The sequence below is a fragment of the Paramisgurnus dabryanus genome, chromosome 6 (genome assembly GCF_030506205.2).
Source record: "Paramisgurnus dabryanus chromosome 6, PD_genome_1.1, whole genome shotgun sequence".
NCBI lineage: Eukaryota > Metazoa > Chordata > Actinopteri > Cypriniformes > Cobitidae > Paramisgurnus > Paramisgurnus dabryanus.
The window spans coordinates 30,201,470-30,225,251 of record NC_133342.1 but is presented as its reverse complement, the minus strand read 5'-3'; the positions used below and the strand labels follow the sequence as shown (position 1 = coordinate 30,225,251).

Sequence of the window (23,782 nt, the reverse complement as noted above, 5' to 3'; positions counted from 1 at the left end):
CGGGTATTTTCTGGGACCAGAGGTCTGTGTGAATGGGGTTTAAGACAGGTTGTAAGATTACCAGTACCGGTAAGCGCTATGTGTGAATGAAAAATATAGGATTACCGGCATTTAGAACGGACGACGTCAGACCGCGTTGACAGATCGGGCCAATCAGAACGTTTTAAAACAGATGACGCGTTTACCACCGCACTGTTTACGTTCGTTTCCACACCCATGCTGCTTAAAAGTCGAGCACAACTGAAGTTAACATCCACATTTCTTCAAAGTTGTTTAAAGCAGCTTACCATATATTTGCCAAATTGCCGACATCCTTGTGTGCAAACACAGGTTCCCTTTGACGCCACCTTACGCAATGTTGTTCGGTCACGAGCAACTTCGCGACCGTTTGCCACAGATGTGAAAACAACAAAATACGGACAGACGATATTAAGTGCACATTAGGCTTCACCAAGGGTGTGCTAAGGATGTCAGCAATTTGGCAAATATATGGTAAGCTGTTTTAAACAACTTTGAAGAAATGTGGATGTTAACTTCAGTTGTGCTCGACTTTTAAGCAGCATGGGTGTGGAAACGAACGTAAACAGTGCGGTGGTAAACGCGTCATCTGTTTAAAAACGTTCTGATTGGCCGAATCTGTCAGCGTCGTCTGACGTCGTCCGTTCTAAATGCCGGTAATCCTATATTTTTCGTTCACACATAGCGCTTACCGGTAAATTACTGGTAATCTTATAACCAAATTGGGAGCACTGATTTACCGTAAAGGTTCTGTTCACACATGACATGTTAACTGCAATTTACCAGTAAATAAAGTAATCTAGTAATCTAAGTACTATAAACTTTAAATTATAAGTGCATATGACTCAATATATATATATATATATATATATATATATATATATATATATATATATATATATATATTTGTGTTGGTTTAGCCAATCGTTTAGAGTAAAGTAGTATAAAAAAATTATAACAGAAAAGATAAAATTGTTGTCCACCTTGTATTGTCCTTTTGTTGCTGGAAATGAAGTTCAATCAGTTTGGCCTATAACAGTAAAACTCGTTTTGTAGGACTGCAGCATCAGGACCACATAAAACCACATGTAGTTATTTGGCGACGACGTATTTTCACACGTGCTTAGAGACGACGTGGTTATCAGACGTGCTTAGTGCATAGACAGTAAAAGAAATGGACACAGCGACCCCATTGGATTCAACGGAGACAAGTGAAGTCAATTAGAAGCACGCACTTCCTGGGTGTCGAGCGTACTGCGCAGACTCAAACTGAGCTCAATGACGTGGATGTCACGTGAGCAACCTGTCTGGCAATTGTAAGTCTTCTAATAGCCGTGCCACGGGAAATCTGAATCACCTACTGAATCTTGCAGAGACGGCGAGTGTGAACAGGAGCACATTTTGGTTAGTATTCTGATTAGTAATCTCCCTTGACTTTATGCCTTCACGTCCACCCGATTGCCTCATAGACAGTAAAAGATTGCCTCCGAGCTTCTCCTCCTGTCCATACGGTAATTTCTCTACTGTTTTTTTTTTTTTTTTTTTTTTTTTTTTTTTTTTGAGGTTGAATTATTTGGTTTATTTAACTCCATCTGCATACATTAGCTTCAGTTGCAAAACAACAGTATTTTTTATAAATCTGTACTCAGATCAGTTTTTTCTGTTCAAAATCATTCCCCAGTATGATATCCGATACTTAGGACGATGCCATCCATGTCAATAACTAATCATTCTTTCATTTTTACAGGATATGCTGCCATCCGTATCAGAAAGAATGAATGAAGGGTACAGGTTATAACATATTTATTAAAGATATAGGTTCAGGTGTAAATCAGAGTCGTAATGATCGAGCAAGGCTGCATTTATCTGCGACTGGTGGAACCAGATTTCCTCTTCCCGGAAAAGAGATGTTTAGGCTTGAGGTCAAAGACATGTCGGTCAGATTCTCCCTTCCTGCCCTGTTTGTTCATATCCTTCTGTGAGCTCTTCATCATGGTCTTCACCTTCTTCAACATCTTCGGATCTCTGACTCCGGATTGGTCCCTTGGAGGTTTTGAGGCACTCTGACTGCGGGTACGTGATGTTGGTGGGGCTGACACTTCCCTCTTCCTTTTTCGCACCAGAGAGCGAGACCTCTGAGCATAGTGACTATCATCTTTTTGAGTCATGTCCAATCCCAGATCAGACATCTCCTTCTCCAGAGTTACTCTTTCCACCTTCTTGGCTGTACGGGGCATTCTGGGTCCCTGTGTATCTTTCTCTCTGGACGCGAGAATCTTCAGTTTCCGCTTTTCTCGAATCTGACTGGCCAGCTGTCGAATCTCCTTCATCTCCTCGTCCTCACTTTCTTCATCAGAGTCGTACTCTCCGGCCTTCTCGCGCAGTTCCTCTTCCCTTTCCAAATCCTCCAGTCTCCTCATGATATCTGGGTCGATATAGTCCGCAATATTGTGTCCCTCCCAAATTTCAGGAATCTTATCCTGCTTTTCTTCTGGATTCATCAAATCCCAGTATTTCTGTAAGTCCAATGTGTAATCATCTCCAAGCTCAACTTCCAGGTCTCTTTCCAGTCTGCGTTTGGGAGCATCAGTCTCCATCGCCTTCTTGCGGATCAGTGCCCCCTCTGGAATAAATGGAGGTCTTACCTTTTCATCTCTCTTGGTGGGCATTGCCAGGTGGAGTCTGTTAAGAACATCATGGACCTTTTTACCCTTCATCTTTGTGTCCACACGGTGTGCCAACAGCCGATCACATGCCTCAGTCTTCACCTGCATCACTCCCTCTTCTGTCAAGGAACTCGTCTCAATCACTGTGATCCCATCAGTATTGAGATCTGCAAGGATTTTCTGATTCTCTTCAGAGAGTTCGCTGATCTTCTTCACATCACACTTATTAGCCATCACGATCAGAGGCTTGTTGGCAAACAGTGGTCGTATATTGTTGAACAGCTCCAACTGTTGGGAAAGTGAGTGTCCGCACTGCTCAGACAGATCCATGACGTAAAGCACAGCGGCGCGCAGGTGAGCCAGAGCGGTGATGGCCTGCATTTCAATAGTATTCCTTTCCTCCAAAGGATGATCCAGAATTCCAGGGGTATCAACAACTTGCCAGCGCAGGTATTTGTAATCCATGTGACCCACAAACAAAGATTTAGTGGTGAAGGCGTATGGCTGGACCTCCACATCAGCACGGGTTACCTTGTTGATGAAGCTGGACTTTCCAACATTGGGGTATCCACACAGCAGCAGGGTTCTGGTGTTCGGGTCAATAGTGGGTAAACGGGATAAATGCTGCCGCACTTGTTCCAAATACTCCAGGCTTTGTTTCTGTCTTTTTAAGATGGTGCACATGCGACCCAATGCTGCCCGCTTCAGCTGTTTGCAGCGATACAGTGAATCACCATATTTCATAAGCCGCACATAATCTTTAGCAACATTGTCAATAAGGTTCTTGGCGATGTTGATCTGACCCAGAGCCAGTTTATAATGATCTTTATCATACAAGACATTCATCAAATCAGCGTAGAAGGGATGGATGTCGTCCAGTTTGGGGAAGTCTGTGAGGATCTGAGACAGCCGGTCGTGGTAGTTCTGCTGGGTAAACTTGACTTTACGCATATAGAAATGTCTAATTCGGTGGATCTGATAGTGTTTGTGTACGACAGTGGGAGTTTTTCGTTGGGTTTTGGATAAAGTCAAATCTATGAAGTCCTTAGCGGTGGGAACCACCATAATCTTTTTAAAGTTATAGAGAGCCATGATTACGGCACACGCGACTCCTCTACAGAGCACGCGAAAGGACCGGAACACGCAGCGGACGCGTGTCCGTAATTTCTCTACTGTGCGACAGAAAGTCGCAGGTTATGACGCAATCGTTAGCCTATTTTTACAAAAACTGCTTCTACTGGGACATAACGTAAGATACATGGTAATGGAGCCTTTTATACAGTTTCGTGTTTCTTTAGAAATAATTAATGGACAAATGGAGTCTTTAAACGCCTTAGATGTAAAGTTATTCGCTGTCAAAGTGACGCCAAAATGAATGGGAGTCAATGGGATGCTAACAGCAGATGGGTGTTCGCTAAGCAATGGCGGCGTCCAGGGAAGCTTCAATAAAATATGAAACCCTGCCCCCCTGGCTTAGTGGCGACGTATGTATCAGGCGTGTTGTAAGGCGACGTACATAGTTCAGACGTACTTAGTACACGTAATTTGGGAGGTAGTGAGGGAGCTCTCCCTCACAGGTCTGGGTTGAGCAGCAGAGCGTTCTGATATCAGGGGCTATTAAAAGACACTGACACCAAATGCTGTTCAAACATAGACCAGAGTTTATTAAACAGACTTCACGTTAGGTTACATAAAGGAAATAGTCACCTGATAGACGTTTAGGTAAGGTAATGTCTAGAATAATCCCGTGAGAAGCTATTGAGCAAACATGTCTGGATATAAATAATCATAGACAGTTGTATGTTGCGAACGAGGAAGTGGAGATTGGAACAGGGAAGTCTGATCGAACTTTCACTAGGGATGGCTGACGCGAAACAGTCGTTCCGAAGCTTTGCGAGATCCCGAAGCGCAGATGTGTCGAAACACTGATCCGAAGCGTGATTCAAAACACCCATGTCACGTGACTATGACCAAACGAAGCCTCGAAGTGTTTCATTAAATGTTTCATCAGGTGTGGTCTGCCGAATCAGCGTTTGATTGGCACGGTCGGGAACAGACAACACAATCGCACATCTGTATAAAAGTGAAATAAACGCATATTGACCTTGTGGGTTTTTGTGAGAGGAGTTTTTCAAAGGCTGGAGAAATTATCTGTAAAAAAGAAGTAGGCTAAGTCCTTCCACACACAGCAGATATTTATATGTGACATGGTGGCTTGATATATTTTATTAATTTCTTATTGTTTATGTGGTATTTATCTCTATTCAATTTATTTATTAAATAGACCAGCTTATAGTTATTGACAATGATGAGCCTAAAAGCTCATGTAGTTGTCAAACAGATGTTAAAACAACAACAAAAAATATGTAACTTAATTGTGACGACGGTAATAACAATGCGTTTCCCGGGGTTCGATCCAAAGGGCTTTTGCATGAGAGTCCAGGACACTATCCACTCTCCCACCTGATCACTTATATCAATTACACAACATGTGGGATACAATTTGTCAGTGCTCGTCTAAAACCTTGTCAAGGCTGCTCTATGGCAATACGTGCAAATGACCACTAGGTGTCACTGTGGAGGCGGTTTCGATCCATGTTTCGAAGCCTCGACACAATTGATTCAACTGTTTCAGTGTTTCACGAAGCCTCGCTCTGCCCATCACTAACTTTCACGACCGCGGTGACTGACCGGCCCATGTGGAGCTTTTGGGCATAGTCAAGGGAAATGTCACAACTCCGTCTCAACTTAGTAAATGCAAGCTAAGACAAATGAAATTTATTATTGCTTCATCAGTCATACGAGGATAACAATAAAGAGCCTATAGGGTTATATGAAAAGATATCAAATATATAAATGTGGGATCTGAGGGAACAACCTTTAAATTCTAACAACATTATTGATATGAAATTGCGTCATTGCAATATCTGATTGGTCATGTAAATAATATGCGGGTCTTTCAAGCTGTTTGGCTTTTTTTTAGGTTTGATTAAAACTCACATACTAAATACAAAAATAGATACAACATAAATAATAGCAAAAGTTAAAAAAACAAAGATCCAATCTCCCCAAACTCTTCACATCCGAAAAGAACGTGTTTCCGGTCTGTCACTGTTGACTTCCGGAAACATGGCGGACACCGGGGCTGCGGACGATCACTGGCGAAATGCGAGGGGAGTGTAGTGAACCCTAGAGGTTACAGGCTCTGACAAACGTGTCCGCCGCGGTGACCGTATTTCAGTCTTATATGTGAATCAGTATCAACATCGTAGACTAAAATAGTTCCGGTCAGACAGCTTTACATACACTGTCAAACATTAGCAGCTTAGGAAAGAGACCTGGACCTTGATCAAACCATGTCGTGCTGGTTTCTCTTCCAATCGCGCTTTATTCACGGACAGTATTAGTTGGGTTTTATAAAAGACAGTTTTATGACACACATGCGGCTTTAGCAGTCAGATCCTGTGAAATGTTCAGTACAGTAGCGTGCTAGCTAGCGCACAAATCTGCTTTTCTTCCGGGGCCTTGTTAGATGCTCTATAAATATTTCTTTTGCGATATGTCAGACTCTGTTCAGGCTTTATTAAAGGAGTTTTTTTATTGTACACCCTTTCAGCACGACTAGCTGAATCGATTTGAATTGTTTGCAATAATCTTTCCAATGTCACAGAGTTCATCTTCCTGACATCCATCCATGCGCCATCCTCTCAGATAAACATGTAAGCTTACTTTTATTAACACTATTACGTCATATTTAGTTTATGTTTGTAATACTGGTTTGCAAGTGTTTATTGTGTATTTGCTGGTTGTGTAGTGTCTTGTAGTTTTATTAAGTCTGTGTGATAATTTCAGGTAAATGTTGATTATTAACATATAAAGGGATTCATCGCATATTTTTTAACTGTTATTATTATGTTGGCTTGAGAAAGCCAACATACTGTTGTTGCACTTAAACTTATTATTATTCCCTCTTCTTTTCTTCTGAGACTAAAATTTCTAACTCTAACTCGTCCTAGAGCTTTCAAGCTACAGCCATCAAACTTTGGACAGACTTTCGGTCTGATCTGACGAGGTGTGCTATATCTTTTCTAACTGATGGGACCTTCCGAATTCCTAAACGGGGCGCTGAAACACCCCAAAATTTCCATTGACTTAACATTGAGACAAACTTTGACGGGTCAAAGCTGCGAGTGAGAAACTTGTAGAAACTTGTGGCTTACCACATTTAAGGAGGCTGACAGGCTGTGTAAGAACATACCTCACAATGGGGTGTAAGCTGTACCCCTGGGGTGTAAGAGGCCCCCAAAATTTCCCATTGACTTATAATGGGGCAGGAAACATGCCCATAAAAGGGAATAAAAGCGTCCCAGATGGAATATCTTCACTTTAGAGGGTCTTAGAGACATGGGGGTGGGCTCATTTTACTCAAGCATCCAATCAGTCTCTTAGGATCACCCCAGAGCTATTAAGCCACGCCCCTAGCAACAATTTTGGGTACCCTAGCAACATCTCCCATAGACTACCATTATAAAAAGCCCAGATGGATATCTTTGCACCAGAGTGTCATAGAGACATAGGGGTGGGCTCATTTTACTCAGGCATCCAATCAGTCTCTTAGGATTCTTATTGAGGTATTAAGCCACGCCCCTAGCAACAAAATATGAAGACCCTAGCAACATAATAAACAAAGCCTTATATCTCTGGATCTGAACATCGTAGAGACACAGGGGTTGGACCGTTTTTCTTGTGGTTTGACGTGTAATCATTATGGGATGCCAATTTTCTCCCTAGCAACCAAACTTAGTACCCTAGCAACGGAAAAAAAACAAAGCCTTATATCTCCGCTTAAGAACATCATAGAGACACGGGGGTTGGACCGTTTTACTTGTGGCTTGAAGTGTGATCATTATGGGATGCCAATTTTCTCCCTAGCAACCAAACTTAGTACCCTAGCAACGGAATAAACAAAGCCTTATATCTCCGCATCAGAACATTGTAGAGACACGGGGGTTGGACCGTTTTACTTGTGGCTTGAAGGGTGATCATTATGGGATGCCAATTTTCTCCCTAGCAACCAAACTTAGTACCCTAGCAACGGAATAAACAAAGCCTTATATCTCCGCATCAGAACATTGTAGAGACACGGGGGTTGGACCGTTTTACTTGTGGCTTGAAGGGTGATCATTATGGGATGCCAATTTTCTCCCTAGCAACCAAACTTAGTACCCTAGCAACGGAATAAACAAAGCCTTATATCTCCGCATCAGAACATTGTAGAGACACGGGGGTTGGACCGTTTTACTTGTGGCTTGAAGGGTGATCATTATGGGATGCCAATTTTCTCCCTAGCAACCAAACTTAGTACCCTAGCAACGGAATAAACAAAGCCTTATATCTCCGCATCAGAACATTGTAGAGACACGGGGGTTGGACCGTTTTACTTGTGGCTTGAAGGGTGATCATTATGGGATGCCAATTTTCTCCCTAGCAACCAAACTTAGTACCCTAGCAACGGAATAAACAAAGCCTTATATCTCCGCATCAGAACATTGTAGAGACACGGGGGTTGGACCGTTTTACTTGTGGCTTGAAGGGTGATCATTATGGGATGCCAATTTTCTCCCTAGCAACCAAACTTAGTACCCTAGCAACGCAATAAATGTTAGCTTCATGCTAGCTTCCTGCTAATAATGCTAGCTTCATGCTAGCTTCATGCTAATCATGCTAACATCATGCTAGCTTCATGCTAATCATGCTAACTTCATGCTAGCTTCATGCTAATTATGCTAACTTCATGCTAGCTTCATGCTAATCATGCTAACATCATGCTAGCTTCATGCTTATCATGCTAGCATCATGCTAGCTTCATGCTAATCATGTTAGCATCATGCTAGCTTCATGCTAATCATGCTAGCTTCATGCTAGCTTCATGCTAATCATGCTAACATCATGCTAGCTTCATGCTAATCATGCTAGCATCATGCTAGCTTCATGCTAATCAGGCTAGCATCATGCTAGCTTCATGCTAATCATGCTAGCATCATACTAGCTTCATGCTAATCATGCTAGCTTCATGCTAATCATGCTAGCATTATGCTAGCTTCATGCTAATCATGCTAGCATCATGCTAGCTTCATGCTAATCATGCTAGCATCATGCTAGCTTCATGCTAATCATGCTAGCATCATGCTAGCTTCATGCTAATCATGCTAACATCATGCTAGCTTCATGGTAAATCATGCTAGCATCATGCTAGCTTCATGCTAATCATGCTAACATCATGCTAGCTTCATGGTAAATCATGCTACCTTCATACTTAAACATACTAACAGCCAGATAGCCTACTAAACTAAACTTATGTCAAACCGTTTTAAACGTTCAGGCTACGCTTTCTCAAGCCAACATAAAGTTTGTCTTCAAACTTTACTATCTAGTTTATCCTGTTGTTTCAAACCTTAATGACTGTTAAACACCAGATTATAATATAGCAGAAATTCTGAGCTGCTTTCTTCCAAGTGGATAAGAAATACAGTACAGTCAATGCTCTGTATTTTGAATCAATACAGTAGTTTAGTGTCAAGAACAGACTGAAATTTAGGTTGTTGTTGACTGACAGCCTAGCTTAGGGCTTCTCAACCAGGGGCCCGGTGCCCCTCAACACACTTCTAAGTCTTCTCAAGATGACTTAAAATGGTAAAAACATGACAAAACAAGCAGGAAAATGAACTAAAACAACTAAGAAATAAGATATTGGTTATTTCGTAATTAATATTTTATTATATTGGTCAGCAGTAACATTCATTATATGAAAAATATAAACATGCTGCTATAGACTGTTTTAGCAGTAATAACATAAACAAACGGCTTTCGTGGAACAAGCGTAACTTTCGGTAAACTTATGCAAGGAATCAATAACAATAGAGTCCTTTTAGAGTAGTTTATTAATTTATTTCTGATAACGAGCAAATATAAAGAATAGATTACTTTAGTTCAAATCATAGATAAAGTGCATTGAAAACTACATTGAGCTAATGTTACTGTTTAAAATAAATGTATACAATGTTAACTACAGATTGGCTGCCTAATCTCCCTTCATATAGCAATAATCCATAATCACCCTCTCTCCTCGTATTTAAGAAACCAAAATATTTGTTTTCGACAAACTATTTGTTCCAGGGTTCAGTTTAGCCAGTAGTCATACCATTAAACTAAGAGACCGGAAATTAAGTTCCGCCCAGACGCTAACTGCGACAGCGCACGTGCTTCCGAAACCGTATATAAAGAAATCCTTTAACATTACGAGGGTGAGGAGATGATATGATTTTCATTTTAGGGTAAATATTTCCAAACGTTAGAAAATGGAATTAAAATCATCCAAGATTGTTCTTGATCTCTGATGTGACCGCTTTCATGACTAATGGGGCGTACACACAAAACGCGAATTCAGTGTTTTGCGTAAGTAGATATGGATTGCTCCGCGCGTCTATGCATTGACTTTGTATGAATCTACTCACGTAAAACGTTGAATTCATGTTTGCTGTGTACCACCCATTAAAAAATCTTCAACTTAAGCTAAACATTTTCACAAATCTAAATCCTGCGAGTAATCTAGAGCAGTGGTTTTCAATCTTGTCCTAGGGGACCCACAGCTCTGCATATTTTGTATGTCTCCCTTAACTGACACACCCAGTTCTGTTCACGGATCTCTCCCTTAATGAGCTGATGATCTGAATCAGGTGTGTTAGATAAGGGAGACATGCAAAACGTGCAGGACAGTGGGTCCCCTAGGACAAGATTGAAAACCACTGATCTAGAGCAGTGTTTCTCAAACTTTTTCAGCCCAAGGACCACTTTATCTTCCAATTTTTTTCTGAGGACCACCTAACAGAATCCCACTCTAACATGCCCCCCAAAAACAACAAAATATTTATACTTACTTAATTTAAGTTTAATATGCAATCTGTTTCAAGTCAAAAACTAATTTTTTAAACACAAATGCAATGCTATATTCAGAAATTATTGTATGAATTTTAGTTCATTTGAAAAAGTAAATTTGAAAGGAGTTACAGCTTAATATGAACAACAAACTGCACATATGAAAAAACTGCAATTAAACATACTGTAGCAGCCTAGGTCCCACTTAATGTCATTCCAAAGAGCGATTAATTTAAAACTGAGGTGGTGGGTATATGAAGTCTATGGTTGTAACAATGGTAACAATAAAATGCTGAAAGAAAATTTTCCCCTTCATGTCCAAAATCACTGAAATTAGAGGGATTTTACACATGAAACAAAAACTAGTACATTACAAAACTAATAGATCTGTGGATTTTAGCTGCTTTCAGTTGAAGCTTGATCTTTTCTTTTGACTCCTCTTTGGTTTAGCCACCGATCCATTTTTACGTTATTAAAACAGAATGGCAAGAACTGATATTACAGTTTTGCAAGTGCATTAAAAATCTACCTAAAATGAGACCGATGATGCATGTTCACAACATTAGAACGAGAGCCTAGATATTTTTGAAAAATGTGACCCTGCCTGTGAAAACTCAGCTGAAGTCATTTTTTTTATTTACTACATAAAATCATCCTGCATAATGTAAAGAACACTGGCCCTTATTTATCATTCTTGCGTAGAAACGGGCGTATATGTTGGCGTACGATTATGCTTACACTCCTCTCACCGCCTGATTTATGAAGCTGTGCGTACCTCTGAAATTCAGGTGTACGCAATATCTGCCCTTCATAAATGCGGCGGCTGAAAACGATCGTCATTAGAATAACACGCCCATATAAATTCAAGTCTCCACCTCCCCCACGCCCTCATTTTACGACATTGACACATGGAAGACGGCAAAGACGAGAAACCAGGGAAGTGGAAAGAAACAAAATTGTTTTATTTGGGAGTTTAAAGAGCGGGATTAAAAACACATTAATAATTGCATGACGTTTTGTAATATTTGTATTATTATTTTTATTATTAATGACGCTTAATTGATATTTAGAAGAATAATTAGTTAGTATTATTATTATTTAATGTTGCCTACATCTAAATTATATGTCTGCTTAATGGTTCGGTTAAGTTTTTTTTAAAATAAAATTTAAAATGATGTAGTAACTTTTGTAGTGTGTTTTTCTGTATTTACATACAGTTGTTTGTTAGCTAAGATCCAGTTTGATACGGAGCTCCGGATATAATTCAAATTAACAATTTGTTTCCACGACATCCACATGTTTTACTAGACTAATTCATAATTTGAAGTAGTAATAATTGTAATAGTAATGACGAAATATTATAATAATTAATTCCAAGGAACAAACTGTTGAATATTGGGAACGAATTTTATATTTATGGCCATACTTTAAACTAAATAAGAAAAAGAAGTGTCCATAATGTAGCATAAAAGATATTTCGTGGCCATGATTTTGTCCGCATGTCATCATGATCGGATTTATGGCTCCATTCAACACAAGCATTTTACCTTACCTATTCATGTGTAGCTATTTATTTATCATCGAATAGTATGTAACTAGCTTACCTTTTGATGCATTATTACCATGTTTTCGTAGCACATCCTTGTGCTTTCTTTCAATGTGCAGCTTCAGATTCCAGGATGAATATTTGCTGACTTTTACAGTCTCTCCGCACTTCTTTTCAATGTTTTCTTCCTGTCCAATCTTAACTTTGATTTTTACTTTACATTTATGTAGAAGGCTTGAATTCCATAACTTATTGCTAGACGTTTTTACAGATTCTCGAACTAGCAAATTATTAAAGGGCGTTCTGGGTTCAACGAGCGGTGCTGAGCGAGCGGAATTTTTAGAGAGGCGCTTTGATGGAATATTACCGCACCGCTCAAGGCTCCGCTCCGATCCGCTCACATGCTTTGCCCTGAAACGTCAGGTAAAGCGCCCATGCTCTCAACTGAAGGAATACATATGCCTACAAATCAAATGCTTCGGTAAAGTCTCACAAATTAAACATTGAAGTACATGTTGCATAAAAATAAACACTGAAGTTTATAATTACTATGTTTTTGTTTTTTTACAGTGGGTCATAATATATCATATATTTTCATTTGTCAGTGCGTTTTGTGGTGTTAGGAATTGTTTGCGCATTTCTGCACTAACTCAGAATGTGCGTACACCACCTCCTGAGCTGGCGTAGGATTTGAGCGTGCCGGACGCCAACGTCCATATTGATAAATCTCAAAGTCACCGTGGTTTTGGGTGTACGCCAGGTGTACGCTGGAAATTTGGTGTACATACTTTTGATAAATGAGGGCCATTGTGTGTAAATATAACCTTGATATATTTAATATTGACTAGGGCTGTCACAATGACTAAATTATTATCTCATAACGATTGTTTGACCTCATCGTGATAATTTCAGATCACAATGATTGCACATTTCTTCAAAAAACACAAGGGGCAGCTGCAGCACCTGTATAATCGAGACAGTTTTTGATGGCGCTCCTTAACTGACAGTGTAATGCAATACATTGCAAAGCCATTTAATACAGTGGAAAGAAATGTAAAGAAATGCTGCAAAACTTTGATTAGTATAAACTGCCATGTAAAACATACATTTCTAAAACAGCAATTCCAAATTTAGGGAAGTGAAGGATGCTATTCTTACAGATCTGTGAGAAATAGATTTTTTTGCAGTCATATTTCATATTCATGACAGTTCTAATATCAGTGAGTGAAATCAAACTTTGATGCTCCTAATCTCGAAATTAGTTTGAGACTGGATTTTACAGACACGGTCACAAATAGTTAATCCATTAGCTGTAATGTAGTGAGTCAGATAAGTATATGATTGTTTGTAATAAGTAGCTTAATTCAGAAATGAGATCTGATGTGATGTAAGGTTAGGAAAACCCGTTTCGCCACACAGCTCCTGACGGAAAGGGCACATCAGCCTGACAATTCTCAAGTTACCGTCTATTTCTAGAGCACCTCTTGCATGTTTCATTAGTGTAAACATGAGTTTCTTTAAGCATCTCACTGTGATCCAGCACTTAAAGCTGCAGTTAGTCATAAGATAGAAAATGTGTAACTCACAAGTGTTTTAATATAAAAATATTGATTCTGTTTATAGGAGTCTTGTCTTTAGCTTCACTGTCGTACCACCCCATATACCATGCTGGTGCTGCCAGTTCGCTTTGGCCTCTTAACCTGCAGGAGATTCTCCTCCCCCCATCAGCCTTCTCGCCTATTGAGTCCAGGTGCTGTCACTAGTATGTACACCACACGCATGTACAGTGGTGGTGGAGGCAAGCCGGCTCGCCGCATTGGCCTGATCGGAGGAGGGCCGCCCATGCTGGAGAACCACCATCATCCGCTCCCTCCCCATCATCCTCATGTCCACCAGCCTCAGAATTACCCAGCTGTTTATCAAGCCCGCCTAGATGCCCACCGGCCACATTTCCAGACCCACCAACACTACCACACGCACCCGCAGGTCGCCCACCTCCCTGCTCCGCATTATCAGCCCCATGCGCATTTGCACCACAGCAAGAAGAAAACCTGGAACTTCATCCACGAGAAGATGAGCTACGACACTTTCTTTACCATGAAGCGGCTGATCGATCGATCGCGCACCGTGGATGAAGTTCTTCGCTGGGTGACGCAGAATCCGGGAAAGATCTCGCACAATCATTACCCCATTGCTCTACAGAAGATCGGTCAGCTTCTGGTTCTACAGCAGGTTGGGAGCGGAGCCGGCGGTGGAGGAACGGGTGAGGGAGCTCTGGAAGGGGAGAACGCCATACGACAAATTCTGGACAATCAAGATTTTCAGACGCTCTGTGATGCGATAGTCAATGACTGCTCTAAGTTCGACAACTTCAGCATTGTTAACTGCCTTTATGCTGTTGCTGCCCTTGGTGAGTCATTGAGATTTCAAACCTCACTTAACTTACATTCTCTACATCTCTTATATTTGAATAATAAAATATTTCAAATGTATTCTCCATGTCGCTCAGGGCTGCCCAGTGACTCTCAGATCGTGCAGGTTCTGGAGGAAGAGTCTCAAGCTCGCCTGTCCCAGTTTAACCAGAAGGACATCTCCATGGTGTTCAGCAGCAGCATGAAGCTCCATCCGTCCAGCCAGCACCCTTTGATTGAGTCTTGTCTCGCCGGGCTAGAGAAGAACATCGAGCGGGAGCGACACCCCCAGACGCTCTTCCTCCTCCTCTCTTACTACCGCACCAAATGGAGAGCACTGCGGGTGGCCGACGGATCCTCTCCGGAGCAGCTGGTGGTGAACCGGAAGATCCTTAGGCTGGTTAAGCACACGCTGGCCAGCGTCAGCAGCGTGAGGGACCATGAGATGGCACTGCTGGATGAGATGTTGTCAGCATGTGCCAGAGAGGCAAGCAACAAGAGCCTTGAGCTTATCTTCAGCTCCCATCTCTTCTACCAGAACAGGCAGGAGAAGTTTGTGAGCAGCCTCGCAGGTAGGTTTTGTTGTCATTTAGTTGCTATCAAAAGGCATTTGCACCGTTTATTTAAAGTGGTCTGTTTGGCTCCTCTTTATATCTTTCCAGAGGAGTTGCCTAAAAAGGTTGACAGCATCACACCTTACACCATGGCCCTCATTGCGAAGTACATCGCTCGCCATCGTCTCAGAGAGACACGGCTGCTGGACACTATCGCTGAATTTTTAGTCAAGAAGGGCGAATACCTGGACAGCAAGGTTAGACACGATATAGATAGACAACTTGTAGTGTGACACGATTATAATTGTGGGATTTTATTACTAATGGGGGCACTTTGCTTTTTTTGCAATGTGTTCGATATTTATTAAATTCAACATCTGTTGTTCTTTCCAGGTGATCCAGAAGCTTGTTTTTCCATTCAGTCGTATGAGTTATCGGCCTGCAAACGAGGCTCAGTTCTTCTCTAAGCTGGAGATGGTGCTGGAACTAAAAGCTTTGAGCTCTCCGTTGGCCACCGTTAACATCCTCATGTCTTTGTTCCAGCTGGGTCATTTTCCAGGGCTCGTGCTGCACCGTGTCTTCTCCCCATCGTTCATCAGTAACGTCACCAGTGAGTCACTACTCGAGATTTATTATAATATAAGCGCTCCACAAATGCAGTGAGACCAGTGCTCAACTGCTCATATGTTTAAAGCTCCCATTCTTTCAGTGTTTTTGAAGCTTTGATTGTGTTCATGTGTTCATGTTTCTTGTATTTTTCACACAATTGACTTATCTGTAAACCGCTGTTTTCACTGTCCTCAAAATGGGCTGATGTCTTCCTTGTTCTGTGAAGTCCCTCCTTCAGATATACGTAACTAGTTCTGATTGTGTAGTTTGTTTAGTGTGTTGTGATTCGATAGCAGCTTAACTTACCGTTAGCTTTGCTGGCATCTGACATATTCCTGTGGGCGGAGTTTAGTCAACCAATTGTTCTAGTGATGTTATTAATGCAGGAAGTAGAGGGCTGTAGTCCAAACCGGTTGGCTGTAGGGTTTGAAAGGCGAATTCTGTTAAAAAAAAATATATCGCCTGGCAGTGAACTTTGAGCTTTATCATTTTACAGGTATTATTTATGCTATTATAGCAACATTACACACTAACTAGGGTTTAAAAAAATGGGATCAGAAAGAACGTGACCTTTAAAATTAATCAGCCCTTAAAGTTGGTGTGTGTTAATTTTAGCTGCATCTAGTGGTGATATTGCGAATTGCAACCAACAGCTTACCCCTCAATTTCAAAACGCATACGGTAGCCGCCACCGTCTGAGACAATTTAGGGTTGAAACGTGCTCTGTAGAGCAGTTTGTCCGTTTAGGGCTACTGTAGAAACATGACGGCGACTTCCCTGTAAGGGGACCCGTGGTGAATGGATATAAAAACTAATTTTTAGGTAATAAAAACATTACAGTTCATTATGTAAGGTCTTTATACACCCCTGATAATATAGTTATGTATATTATATTGCATTTCTGTCAAAAGATCCTCCTAAAAGTTACACAATACACCTTCAAAGCTATGATCTGTAACTTTTGCTTCTCTATTGCCCTCTCTTTACCTTCCCTTAAGTTCTTACCTTTGCCTTTGTTAACAAAATCTTTCTTTTCAGGTTAAAGAGATAGTTCATCCAAAAATGAAAATTCTGTAATCATTTACTCAGCCTCATGTTGTTACAAACAACCTGAATAAATTTCATTGTTTTGATGAACACAAAGGAAGATAGTTTGAGAAATGTTTGTACCAAACCTTTCGTGGACCCCATTCACTTCTATAGTTTGAAAAGAGAATACTGTTTGGTGACAAACATTTCTCAAAATATCTTCTTTTGTGTTCATTAACACAATGAAATGTATACAGGTTTGTAACAACATGAGAGTGAGTAAATGATAACAGAATTTTCATTTTTGGGTGAACTATCCCTTTAAATTATAAATCATTATTATAAGCTTAGTGCTTTGTGTAACTGTGCAAGCGTAAAGAGTAAGTTTATGTTCTTGCTCAATGACTGTTATGGATTGCAGCTTTAAAGTGACTCTTGTTTCCAAATGGTTCATAGTTCTAGGCCACTTTTTTGTGTTTAATGAGCTTTATTTATTATATCCCTGTTGCCTATAAGTAAACACTGAAACTGATGTGCTATCTTGCAAACAGCACGTCCGAAAGCTTAGAAAACTGACCTGGTGCCTCTCTGCCCTCAGGCAATACCAAGGCAGTGTTTGCACAAGAGAAGCAGTTTAACACAAGCTTTATAGACGGTGGAAAGAAATGATGTTTGAAATATAAATAGAGATCATGATGGTGATAACCAAGCAAATATTTTAAAACTGGAATACTCATTTCCAAATAGAAATGCAGTCAGAAGTTAGAGAAAGTAAAAATTTCTCTGATGCCATTTTAGTTTTTCCAAGCACAACCCTGTTCGACCAATCACTTCCTCACAGATGCACAAAATTGGGATACCAAATGCAGTGAAGAGTGCTTCTATAAAGCTAGAACAAACCTAAACTGACAGAAAATAAAGCAAACATTCATTCAATTTGCCTTGATGCCTTCCTACTTACAAATGTGGCATTTACAGCTTTCAGGTACTGATAGCAACGGTGACCTCTGCTGTATGATTAATTCCATTACAGCAGGGGTTTTCCAACTTTTTGGTCAGCCGACCTAAACTATTTACTCGAAGCACCCCCTGGCCCTGACATAAACATTTTTGATATATTTAAGCAGTGGTTCTCAAACTTGGGGGCGTGGCTACCTGGGGGGGCTGTGTTGGTGCCAGGGTGCCCCAGTTTTATGACATTTTATAAAATACATTAATTTATCATACATTAAAGTGTAATTCAAAAATAAGGCTACCTATTTAATGTTTTGTTTCATTCAAATTTTAAGTTTTAAAATGTTTTATGTCATAAATTTTCTTTGGTGGGCCACGAAGGGGTGCACCGTATACAGGCAGAAAAACTTTGAGAACCACTGTATTATAGTGTTCTGCAATGGTCACATTGCATGCATATTAAACAAATAAATTATAAAAAAATTGTTAGTAAGAGTTTTATTTAGAGTATTATTTATTTACATTTTATGATTTAATTTCAATTAATCAAAGTTTTCCATCAACTCACGAACCCCCTGCAATTCCCTCGTCAACCACCAGGGGTTCATATAAAGTGATTTACATCATATAAAGTGTAACACAATTTCTTCCTTATGTGCATTGTTCACTATAAGATTTTAAAGCCGTGTAAGAGTATTTTGAGTGAGCTGTGTTTTATTTTATTGAATGCACTGCTCTGATTTTTTATTTCCCTGTAATATCGAGTCTCTTTTGTGTCTTGCTATGTAGACAGCCCATACGCCCTGATTGTACGTCGCTATCTTTCACTGCTGGATGCAGCTGTAGAGTTGGAGTACAGCGACTATACCGGACCTCGCCTTCAAGACACCCATAAAGTGCTCATGTTTGACCATGCATTAACTGCAGATGAGGTGAACCGCAAATACAGGTGAGAAACTGCAGTCATCTGCCAACATTGTGCCCAAGTGGCTTTAAGTCAGTGCACAGGAGGGGGCAGCATATAGGCTATTGGTAAACGTACTCGTATTGGAAAAAAGTGCAATGTTTGTGTTACAGTTATAAAGGTCTGGTTGCAGAGGCGCTCCGACAGCTTGTCGGCGAACACGGCTACAAACAAGATGAAGTTCTTGCACCAGGATATTACACAGGTTCTTTCATTTTCTCAATCCCACTTCGCATGCAGATGTTCTTCACATGTTGGTACGTTATATCAAAGTTAAAAAAAAAATTCTTTCTCCAGATTTCCTACTGTGGATCGATAGCACGGGCCGTGTTCTTTCCATCAGAACTGGGACGACGGCAGCATCATTAGCTGCAGGTTCGACCCCTTGCGTATTGCTGGACCTTAAATCTCCTGAAGGTTCGAGTTCCGTCGCGGCTCTCACCACCGACTTCCAGAAGTTTTCTCCCTTCGTCCCATCATTAGAGGAAGAGGGTGAGAAACGATCAGTGGAGGAACCTGACTTCCTCTCCGCTCACATACGCCCCACGGCGACAACAGCGGGCGCTCAGAGAGTCGGTCCTAATGGAGCTGTAACTCTAGACTATAACCCATATTACACATCTTCAGATTACTACTCTACATTGGCCAAGGAGCACTCTCTAGAGAGCCAGGACAGCTCAACTCTAAGTAGTCCATCAGACTGCCTGACCCAGGCAGGGCCTTCCGTTCAAGGGACAGGTGCACCGCAAGACTCCCTCTTTCAGTTCTCCATTGGCAAAATTCTGGAGGATGAAGGGGGTGCCGCTATTTCAACGGGAGCAAACCCAGGGCAGGATTGTGAGATCGCTACGTTTTATGAAGGTGTGTCGTATCCAGAGGGTGGTGAGAGCGATGTAGTGGCCACTTCTCCATTGCAGCTTCATAACACAGACAACCCAGAAGCAGATCGGACCACGGGAGAGCAAGTTAAAAGGTTCATCTTCATAAAGATTAAAATCAATATTTAAGGCAAATTTAGTCTAGTACATACTCTACCTGTAGCCATACTGGTAAAGTATGCATTAGCACTGCAAAGGTTGTGGGTTGGATTCTTAGGGAACACACATACTGGTAAAATGTTTAGTTTGAATGCAATGAAAGTCAGTGTTGAGAAAAGCCCTGCCAAAAGAATACATTAAAGAAAGATTATAGATGTCTGAAAGTGATTAAATGTAGGGAATGTTCGGCAACCAAAACTGTTTGGCTGAAAATAGCGAAAAATTCCATTGGTCGGCAGTTTTACCACAAGACACGTCAAACACGTGTTGCTGCGTTACCATTTCCGCATTAAAGTCGTAACTAAATTAAGTTATTCTTTAGACATAAAAACTAACTTTACTTATGACTACAATAAAATTAGTGCCTTTAGGGTGAAATGTAAGCTTTTTGCTATAATGTTTGGAGTAAAACATTTCGGGTAAGCCTACTATGAGTAATCTTACCACATGCAGTTTAAGACCTATTAATGGATACAGTATAAATATGCATAATTATTAAAATATATAGGCTATGGCAGGTTATTTAGAAATTAATAAATTGAATGTTTATCTTGTATGGACTTTGAACTTGTTTTACGCGTTGCTTACAGCCATTAGGAAACAGGTTTCCCTCGTAAGTTAGATGGTTTACTTTTTTTATTTGCTTATAAAAGATATCAAATAGATTAGTTTATATATTTACTTGTATAGGAATAGCTGTGTAATAAGTGGGATATTGTACAAATAAATCCCTTCAGTGATATCACAATGTCGGGAACGTGTCCTTACCTCCCCTTACACCTAACTGTGATACTTTCTAAATTATGAATCTTTCTCAACTATACTATTAATCAAACTTAAATTGGTAAGGGCAAACGTCAGCGACTACAGGTTGCGGGCTGCAACAACGCAAATATACTGGTTCATTTGGCGGAAAGTATATAAAGTGGGAGGAGTTGGATCTAGATCCAACCCCGCCCCCTGGATGTTGTATTACGCATTGAGAACCATCTCAAGATTTAAGCCGACAGGCACCGCCTACTTTAAGCTTCAAAAAAGTTCTTCACAGAGCTATGGGTGACATCACAGACACTACTTCCAGATATGTTTTACAGTCTATGGGTGAAACACTCAGCTTCTGTCACTTCTTAAGGGTTGTGCACACCAAAACTTTTAAACACGGCTGAAAATGCTTGGAGGACAACGATTGCCAGCTGTTTTTTCCACTGAGCGCCAGCTTTCTTCAGCTAAGCGCTTTGGTAGCTGTGATTCTTGAGCTGTGAGCCGCTTGGCTGTTGTGATACTTCTTGTCCCGCCCTTCCTCTGCTGTGATTGGACAGCCGTATGAGAACTGATATTGCTGGTTTTCAGCGCAGAAAAAAAACGCTAGCTGCTGGCCTATTTGAAAAACGGCGAGCTTCCATTGGAAACAATTGAAAACATGCGCCGGCCTCGGCATAAAAGCTTTGGTGTGCACGCCCCCTTACTTAACCATCCAATCACATTGGAGGAGGGGCGGAACAAAAATCACAACAAAGCAGAAGTATATTTCGGCTGCGTTTAATCGCTTTGGTGTACACGCCCCCTTAATAATGCTTCCACCCTGCCGATATGTTTGTGGCATTTATAAACCATGCGCATCTCTCACTTGATGCTGGTTGCTATTTGATCATGGAAACGTCAACAAAAATGTTATTGTTAGGTAAAATGTATTTGGCTAAATGCGAAAATGTTTCTGTTGCTGAACATTGGATGCATCCCTAGTTTAATGTTTTTTAACACTTTTTTTGCCCTTCCTCTTGTGCAGAGTTATAATGTCTGTGAATGATAAATGGCATTATTGCCATAATTCTGACGTGCTGGTTGGATCCAGGGCAATGAGAGACCGCCACTTGCAGTTACTGGGCTACATTATACTACAGGTGAGCATGAAACAATTTTATTTGTATTATTTTTTACACTCAGTCGTCATTTGTAGTCTTCCAGGTTGAAGATTAAGCATAATGTTTCTGCCCTTTAATAATTTATATGCGTGACAAATGCTTACAGTCAAAGTATCAAACAGTGATACCACATTAATAGATGATTGATGCAATTAATGCAATCATTAGAGAATGCCATGGCAATGTAAACAACACGATGTTATCATCAAAATTACCCTTATGTTTTATTGTAGCTGCCCTATTTGGAGTTGGAGAAGCTGAATGGGATCGAGGAAGTGAAGCAGTATCTACACAAAAAGTTGCTGGAAGTTCCTTTATGACATCATCAATGGAGAGGGAGTGTGTTTGTGTGCCTCGAGAGCATGTGCAACAGTTTGCTTTCAGAAAGACTGGTGTGTACGTGTGTGTATGCGAGCATCTGAATGCGTGCTGTTACACACAGGATGTGAACAGTCCTTGTTTTCAGGACAACATCTGTCGACAGGAGGAATCTGGGTGGGTGTTACATTAGTTCTTTAATTATAGAGAGGTCTCCTCTTGGCAAAATTAAGTGGTATATGTAGTCATTTTAAATGTGCCAGGATGTTTGGATGATGCATCATTTGCTTTATCGATCATACAATACTTAGCCAATGACGAAGGGCCATTTCATTCTCTGTGAGGGATCTGTTCTCAATATACTTCAGTAGCACTTCTGAAATATTTTTATCTTGTCCAGAGTGTTTTGTTATATTTGGGTAATTAGTGTGATCACTAAGGGATAGGAGATGTTAGTGGTTTATTATTATTATTATTATATGTTCCCCAGCAATTACGTGTTTTTGTTTTCAATGGTGGTCCCACATCTCTCTTTGTCCTCACTGTTATTATGATGTGTTAAGGTGCAAGTTTGGGAGTGTGGACACAAAGTTTGTTATTGGGGGCAGGTATGAAATATAATATATTTTGTCGAGATTCACCTGGTGTAAACGCAAGTGTGGAGTGGTCTGGTAATGAGTTGTAATTTTAGATTCAGCCACCAAGATCATTGCTGCTCTTTGATTTTAAACCTGAAAGAATTGGTGGGTTTAAGAGTAAATATGGATGTATGTTAAAATACATGGGGTATTTATACCTGTTGAGTAGAGTCTTATGCGCTTATTGAAAGTGAACTATACATAGTTGGAAAAAGGAAAATGAATTATTATATACAGGAAAGGGTTATAACTATATATTTTATTTTCTCAAGAAGTTTATCGGCTTTGGTGTTGTGGGGGAAAGCATTGCACCCAGTTGACTGTAGAATAATTGTTAAATAATGTTTTCATCTCTCCCATGTTGAAGAATGTTACGGTTTTAGATTGTGCCTTTACAAAATGGATTTCCTCTCCAAACTTCAGTTAAATTATAATAATTCTAAAGAATTAATAGGCCAACATTAACCAACATTGTTATAGTGAAGGATGGAAGGCAACAATCCAGTCATAAAATTAAAGTATTATCATACAAAACATGCATAGTTGTTTTCAACTAAAACAATAAAGGCTTACAAAACCTCTTAAAGGGTCTGTTCACCCAAAAATGAAAATTCTGTCATCATTTACTTTTATCCTGTTTAAACCCATTGAAGTCCATGATAGGAAAAATTTAATTGATTTGGTTACAAATGTTTCTACAAAAAAAGAAATTTATACAGGTTTGTGTAACAACGTAAGAGTGAGTAAATGATGACAGAAATTTAATTATTGGGTGAACTAGCCCTTGCTTAAATCCACTTAAATTAAGGAATAATGAAAAGCTTAGAGATCTGAGATCTTATTCATATGGAAGACTTAATTTGTGTGAGTCACCCATGTGCCACTTTCTCTGAGTGCATTTGCTTTGCTCTTTAGAGGGAAACATAATTTATTATGGGAAGTGAATGGAAGCGGATTGTGTGAGTGGATGTCTGTGTGTCACCTAGCAGGTGGGAAATGGATCAAATGTCTGTTTATATATACATAGTAAAATGTCTATATAAAAAGGATTATTAAAAATGAAAAGCAGAAAATCTTGTTTGTCTTGTATTGTTTACTTTATCACTTTAAGGCAAGTAAGGATATATTCCAGCACAGTCCTAATTTAAACGTAAAATATGCAAATCTCTTAAGATGACTGA

General features: G+C 40.2%; 2 protein-coding genes across 2 annotated transcripts in view; one reads left to right on the top strand and one right to left on the bottom strand.

Annotated features, from left to right (window-relative positions):
• The window catches only part of LOC135767009 (GTP-binding protein 4-like), a 326,314-nt gene extending 322,488 nt beyond the window's left edge, over positions 1 to 3,826 (bottom strand). Inside the window, exon 1 of the mRNA XM_065276587.2 lies at positions 1,818 to 3,826. Coding sequence (XP_065132659.1) covers positions 1,881 to 3,776 — 1,896 coding nt within the window. The 5' untranslated portion in view covers positions 3,777 to 3,826 and the 3' untranslated portion in view covers positions 1,818 to 1,880. The remainder of the gene's footprint in view (positions 1 to 1,817) is intronic.
• Positions 3,827 to 5,798: 1,972 nt separating this feature from the next.
• On the top strand, positions 5,799 to 23,691 carry fastk (Fas-activated serine/threonine kinase). Its single transcript, XM_065276553.1, has 10 exons — positions 5,799 to 6,403; positions 13,789 to 14,575; positions 14,675 to 15,148; positions 15,239 to 15,387; positions 15,524 to 15,740; positions 18,512 to 18,671; positions 18,800 to 18,891; positions 18,984 to 19,659; positions 21,510 to 21,624; positions 21,879 to 23,691. The coding sequence occupies exons 2-10, from the start codon at positions 13,831 to 13,833 to the stop codon at positions 21,963 to 21,965; spliced, it is 2,715 nt and encodes a 904-aa protein (XP_065132625.1). The 5' UTR covers positions 5,799 to 6,403; positions 13,789 to 13,830; the 3' UTR covers positions 21,966 to 23,691.
• The last annotated feature ends 91 nt before the right edge of the window (positions 23,692 to 23,782 follow it).